This window comes from Acytostelium subglobosum, assembly GCF_000787575.1.
Source record: "Acytostelium subglobosum LB1 DNA, scaffold: scaffold81, whole genome shotgun sequence".
NCBI classification, from domain to species: domain Eukaryota; phylum Evosea; class Eumycetozoa; order Acytosteliales; family Acytosteliaceae; genus Acytostelium; species Acytostelium subglobosum.
In genome coordinates, this window is record NW_012236452.1 from 1,153 (window position 1) to 3,361 (window position 2,209).

At 34.5% G+C, this 2,209-nt stretch overlaps 1 protein-coding gene across 1 annotated transcript; it reads right to left on the minus strand.

The window, feature by feature from the left end:
- Positions 1–1,249: 1,249 nt before the first annotated feature.
- SAMD00019534_126690 (hypothetical protein) lies at positions 1,250–1,975 on the minus strand (the record flags this gene model as incomplete). The annotated part of the gene is made up of 2 exons (XM_012892105.1): positions 1,250–1,331; positions 1,407–1,975. The coding sequence occupies 2 exons, from the start codon at positions 1,973–1,975 to the stop codon at positions 1,250–1,252; spliced, it is 651 nt and encodes a 216-aa protein (XP_012747559.1).
- Between the last annotated feature and the right edge of the window lie 234 nt (positions 1,976–2,209).

Sequence of the window (2,209 nt, forward strand, 5' to 3'; positions counted from 1 at the left end):
CAATTTATAAATTCAATTAATTAACAAAAATAGTATCATCAAAATCCAATGAAAAAATATTTCCATCWCTATCGATGKGGACACTTACTATTGATACTTTTCATAAAGATAGATCTTTTATGAAAAGTATTAATTAATTTTTTTGGAAATTTTATCAATTTTTTCGAGGTGTCATTTCTAATAATACTTGTTTTAAGGAGATGTCMGATGAGCAGGAATTATAAGCGATACCTTTGATAAAAATTAGCTACAGTCAAATGAATATTACTGATTTATAGTATGGCCARTGTTCTTTGATTATTGTTAGCACCGTTCACCCAAGGTTTCATCTCTTCATATGTTTATCATGTGATAGGTTGAACATAWGGCATAAAAATTACCATTGATATTTAAAATACTATAAAATCTACATTTTAAAAGATGAGTAACTCTTTCATAAGTGAAGATTAAACATTCAATAGAATGATTATWATAATATTTATGACAGCGCTTTGGAAAGGATTTATTCAATGTATCAAGTTGACATCCACTCACCAAAAGTTTTTRTGAGTCATTAATCSGACGATATGCTCAGTTCACCAATAAAACCCGTCACCTGAGATATCAATACAAAGTTAGAAATAATTAATGAGTCCTAGGCTCCAACAATATATTATTGTTGTAAGATGACCCCTTGTTCCTAGTTAGTTATTGACGATTGTTCGAACYTCATATTWTCATAAGACACCKACCATTTTGGTATAAACATTTAAATATATTTTTTYTTCTAACYCATATACAATTATTCAAATATAGTAGACATCTCTCTGCTTATAATCAAAAGGAGAGATTATTTCAGGATAATTAGAATCCATGTCATTCAYTTTAAAGAATTCTGAAYTGGTGAAATRGCATCCAAAGTTAAGGYMATCATATTTTCGTTGGATGATTCCCTACAAACCCAATAAAAAGGGGTATATATTCATATTGTTGGAGGACCATTTATGAAACAAAATCTTACTTCACCGACATTCTTTTAATAGTCAGTCCACCTRACAAAWTTTTTTGCATAAGTAATTGAACACCTTMAAAAACACACTATTTTATTATATATTTGAAAAGTCTTTTGRAATAGTTCCAAAAAAATTAAATCTCAGATATAATATACAATACTCAATTCTCTATCGTTTGCACTGATCAGATTATTCACAAYTCCTATTTTGYAAAAGATATCAATMATACAACAACAAAAAGATAGGTGTTCAATTACTTATGCGACACACTGTACTTGGTATCCAAGCACTTCGATCTTGTTCTCAAACAAATGTGTCTTGGACTTCTTCAAGTAGATGCTGTTGTGACGACACTTCAGTAAGAATCGTCTTACATTGATGGCATGGTTCTCTAGTGTATCTGATGCCACATACATGTTGTCAAAGTAGTTGAACTGTGAGTTGTCATTGTCTTCTTGTAAGATGGCTGCGATCGCTTGATTGAATACGCTAGGAGACGATGAGAGACCTTGCGGTAGTACAACCCAGGACCACATACGACGACCATCGCTGAAGTTGAGGTACTTTGAACTCTCTGGTGAGACACGACATTGCCAATAACCATCAATCATATCTGCATCTGTGAACCACTTGTTGGATTGAAATCGATTGATGATGTCGTCTGTTCTTGGTATATTGTCTGTTGCTGTGACAATGTTGTTGTTTACTGGTCTGAAGTCAATGATCAGTCTTGGTCGTCCATCTTTCTTCCAAATGACATTGGCTGTGCATCCATGTGCTGCTGTCGATGGAATGATGGAACCTCTCTCATACAGTCGCTTGGTTATCTGATCCATTGCCTCTTGCTGTTTGGGTGACTTGCGATAAGGGTAACCACGCATGATCTTGTTCTCATCAATGAGTTTCAACTTAAGGTCAGTTGATCTGGCTGGTGGCAATCCAGTGGTGATCTCATCCACAATGACGTCACTGAACTCTTCCATAAACTGACTCTCCAATTCCCTTGCTCGCATCCATTCTCTTGCTGCTGTCTCAGCTGCCTTATTGTTGCCAATGATCACCTTATATATCGCTCTGATAGGTGTGACAACGAACAACATTGTGAACTTGTGATTGTTGATATCTATCTCTAAGTTGACTGACTGATTACTTGTTGTTGAAGTGTTCTCAAACACTGGTGACTGTAAATAAAATGTCTCTTTGTTGCTGATATCGAT